Raw genomic sequence first — 4,603 nt, forward strand, 5'->3', positions numbered from 1 at the left:
GCGAGCTGGACAAAGCGAACAAAACGCTTCGGGCTAGCTGACCGGTGCCTGAAAATGCGGAATATTTACTTTATAACATGCAGATTTTAAAGTTTCGGACATTGGCCATAGAGTAAACAATTGTTCAGAAACTACACTCTGTTATTATTTTTTATAATAAACTTTTCAAATGTGCGCGGTGGTGGACTATAAAGTTCGATATGATAAGACTAAAAAGCCCAGGTTTTTCATACAGGAGAGTTTTTGGATAGGAGGAGAAGCTATTTAGCTTCAACTTCCAGTTCCTTTAATAGTATGTAGGCGGCATTTTGCATGGCGTTTATACACATCCTACCTAATAGAGCTTGCCCTATCAGCTATACATTTTGCCTTTTGAAGCCTTCTGTATTGAGCCGGCTCAATATTAGAAAACGTTAATGTTTCAATAGACCCATTAAGGAAAGAGGCACTAAATTTTTTTGAATAGTCTTCCAATATAAAAGTCTCGACAACAGCCCGGCATCTACAATGCTCAGCAAGACTCACAATATTTACAACTAGATTCGAAATCTCCACCCAACAAACATTCGTCTTTTCAGTCCAAAGTCAAACACTAGCGATGGTCACGAAAAAGTAAACAACACGAAGGAGCCAGCTGACCGGCTGAAAATGCCGAAATATTACTTTAACCCGTCTACAGAAAAATATTCTTCATCCTGAACCTTATTCCATCTGAATACAGTCCAAAATACGTTTGCAACAACTTATCCAAGCCGGCCAGAGGGTTTTGATAGAGGGGTTACAGTCAAACTTTTGTGTGGCCGCTGGATTTAACTACTCCAAGTGTGGACAGGTGGAAACGTCGGCCACTTTTTCACTTTTGTTTTGTTTGAATGCTCTGTGGCTGTTTACTCTTTGCTAAGTACGGTTGATAGGGGCGTTAAGCAATTAATCATGCTTGCATGAGAAATCATTTCAGTATAGTTGGTATTTTCAATTTAAAAACCTTCTTACTTAGAGAAATAATCTTAAAATAATGAGAAAGAAAATCCGGCTAGTCTGTCGCGCATCGTCCTGTTTGTAGATATTTTCCACACAGAAATCCCACGTTCGTTTTTTTCTTTCTTAGCTATTTAACTTTCTATTTTAGTACTATCTAGTCCAAGGATTTCTGTATCAAGTAGCTCTCTTCACCACAGACTCTGATCTATTCATCTCCTATCCAATGCTTTATACAGCGACAAAATCCGATCAACATATTTATCTTGTCTCTGTCAGTGGACTCATAAATCACAGTATTACTTATTCCAATGTCCTGTTTGCGGGTACAAATCTGACACGTCTGGCCGCCACGGGATCACCGTAATTGGTCCATCGATCATGCGGTTGGATGTGAAGTTTGAATTACGGAAGCTTATGTAGGTAATTACAAAACAACAGTTATAGTCCAGTCAATGAATGCTTTAACGACGGTGTAGAGAGAAATCCCTGGAACACAATTTCTGACCTCGGGACTTTATTTAGACTAGTTAGGAGGTGAACATAGTAAAAGTCCCCGCCCTTAGCCCTTGAGCCGGCGGGGAGAGGGGGGTTTAAAGGTACCACTTTTCGGTTTTTCGCTTAATCCTCGGAAACTATGCGTCCTAGTGACATGGCTACTATGAACCAAAAAAAGCTTATTCAATTTACTACAGGTGAGACAGTCAAGTTTTTCTATATCTTGTATAGTTTTCGCGGCATCTGCTCTAGAAGGTCTGTAATATTGTAAATTTTAATTTTATCTTACATGTTCCCATCAGAAGAAAATCGACTAAATCAACATTAAGCAAACATTATAGACATGCGGGAGCATGTTAAGCCTAGTTCCAGGGAGGGGACTGCATCGTGCGTATATTTAGACGAACTAATTGGAACCACTTTTGACTCCTCATCACTCAAAAAGCACTGTGCATTAACACTTCAAATTAGGCTCATGTGTTGAGACTTGCAAGATAAACATCAGCTTTAAATTTCATAAATATACCTCAAACGGTTATTTAGGTATTGGCGTTCAAAAATCGACATTTAGGACACTAAAATCTAACTATCACCTGTGAAATGTTAAAATTTACTGGTTTTTTATTTGTTCCTTTGTATTTACACAACTACCTATTTGGATGCCAAATTTAAACCTTCATGGTCATCTGGAAGTGGTTAGAATTTGGTCTTATAGGTCAGCCATGTAGATTTTTAGACGTCAATAAATAAAGAACCGTTTGAGGTATGTTTATGAAATTTGAAGCTGATGTTTATCTTGCAAGTCTCAACACATGAGCCAAATTTGAAGTGTTAATGCACAGTACTTTTTGAGTGATGAGGAGTCAAAAGTGGCTCCAATTGGTTCGTTTAAATATACACACGGTGCAGTCCCCTCCCTGGAACTAGGCTTAACATGCTCCCGTATGTCTAGAATATTAGCTCAATGTTAATTTAGTTGATTTTCTCCTGATGGAAACATGTAAGACAAAAATAAAATTTCCAATATTACAGACCTTCAAGAGCAGATGCCGCAAAAACTATACAAGATATAGAAAAACTTGACTGTCTCACCTGTAGCAAATTGAATAAGCTTTTTTTGGTTCATAGTAGTCATGTCACTAGGACGCATAGTTTCCGAGGATTAAGCGAAAAATCGAAAAGTGGTACCTTTAAACCCCCCTCTCCCCGCCGGCTCAAGGGCTAAGGGCGGGGATTTTTGCTACGTTCACCTCCTAACTAGTCTAAATAAAGTCCCGAAGTCAAAAATTGTGTTCCATGGATTTCCATCTATAATGCTTTATTGACTGGACTATTAATCGAATTGAGTGAATTTGTACTTGCTGGACTAGCTAGCTCGCTCTAGCTCGTGCCTAGCTCGTTCCTCAGCCTAGGGAAATCGATTCATAATCATCATCATGTCCACAGCTAATCACAGGCCTCCCCCAATGATTTCCACAAAGGCCGGTTGGCAGCACTTGGTAGCCTAGGGAAATCGATTATTGGATTATTGTAAAGCAATAGATATTTAGAAAGAAATAAAGGGGTACCGCATGGTTGCATTTTGGGACTTCTAGTTTTTTATATCTACAACATTTAAAAAAATAATCAAACTCGACTCAAACTGTAACATAGACTCAAACATGTGATTTTTAGAATTTAAAATTTGATCCAACGAGACTTAATTCTATTCATTTCAGAATATGAGCTTTAAAGCGATTAATTTTAAAGGACTTTGAAGCTAAAGTAGCTGCGCAAACATGACAGAAAGGATCGAAGCGTCATCCAACAGCAAAAAGCTCTGTCATAAGTTCCCGTTCAATATAAAAGTTCGAAAGCTCAATAGCTGCCCCGGCGGAGTTGAAGAGCTTAGGGCGAACTTTGACGGGAAGCTCTGTAGTTACAAGCTTTCAGTTAATAGTGGTTTCATCGAGAATAATTACTTTTTGAATAACTAAGAATTTGATTGGAAAATACCTATCAATTAAAACTTTATAATTATGTAGCTTACAAAGCTGAACATTATAGGAAGTAGGGCTTNATTGTCTGACACCGTGTCGAGTTGATAAACACCGTTGATTTGAGTACCAGTAGCTAGAATTTCATCACCATTGTAAATAATACAAGAATTTCTGTCAAATTTGACAACATAACCCTTTTTTGTCAAAGCACTGACAGATAATAAATTAGTACTTAAGTTAGGTACGTAATAAGTTTCACTTAGTGTCCTTACACAGTCTTTTAAACGAACCTGAACTTCACCTAAGCCCGCGGTCGATAGCATTTCACCGTTTGCAATGCTCACTTTAAAAACCTTACTACGATCGCACTTCACCATCACTTTTTCACTATTACACATGTGGTTTGTGGCCCCAGAGTCTATGTACCACACGTCACTTTTCACCTTCACGGAGAGTGCCGACAGATTAGCCTTGTTCTTCTTCCATGGCTTCTTCTGCTGTTTCCGACTCTTTGGCTCGTCCCCGGAGGTCTGCTCTTTGGACGTTGAACTCCTTTTTGGACAGTCCCGCAGCTTGTGTCCTCTGGCACCACACCCGAAGCACTTTGGGTTCTTCTGTGTAATCAGTGCCGTTTCTTCAGTTTTCTCTTCCCGTCTTTGGGTTTCCTGAAGTAATTTAGTCGAGACGACTTCCGTACTTAGCTTGGTAGATGAGTGCTCAATCGCCATGATGAGCGGGTCATAATCATCTGTGAGCCCACTCAGTATGATCACCGCAACGAGTTCGTCGTCCAGCGGCGATTCAATTTCACTCAGTTGATGTGAAATTTCTTTTATTTTGTTCAGGTAAACTTCCATTGAGCTACTATCAGATAATTTTGTATTGAAGAGACTCCGCAGCAAGCCCAATCTCCTGCTCAGACCACGTCCCTCATACGTTTTCTGTAGTATTGTCCACGCTTCGTGGGCACTTTTTGCAGTGCGTATATGCGGAATTACGGTCGGCGCCACGGACAGCGCGATGCGCGCTAAGGCCTTATTATCCTTCNTTGTCCTGTGGCTGAGCTATTAAGAGTTTTTACTCTATCATCCGCTCTCTTCAGCTGGCTTCGCCCATTAGAGTTGTCTCTAGCGAACATTTTGGAGCTT

At 39.8% G+C, this 4,603-nt stretch overlaps 1 protein-coding gene across 1 annotated transcript; it reads right to left on the reverse strand.

Moving 5' to 3' along the window:
- Positions 1-2,144: 2,144 nt before the first annotated feature.
- Positions 2,145-4,312, reverse strand: LOC114359177 (uncharacterized). The gene is made up of 2 exons (XM_028313459.1): positions 3,746-4,312; positions 2,145-2,162 (listed from the first exon to the last, which is right to left on the reverse strand). The coding sequence occupies exons 1-2, from the start codon at positions 4,310-4,312 to the stop codon at positions 2,145-2,147; spliced, it is 585 nt and encodes a 194-aa protein (XP_028169260.1).
- Positions 4,313-4,603: the final 291 nt, after the last annotated feature.

This window comes from Ostrinia furnacalis, unplaced genomic scaffold, assembly GCF_004193835.3.
Source record: "Ostrinia furnacalis isolate ACB-3 unplaced genomic scaffold, ASM419383v2 OfSCF4245, whole genome shotgun sequence".
NCBI classification, from domain to species: domain Eukaryota; kingdom Metazoa; phylum Arthropoda; class Insecta; order Lepidoptera; family Crambidae; genus Ostrinia; species Ostrinia furnacalis.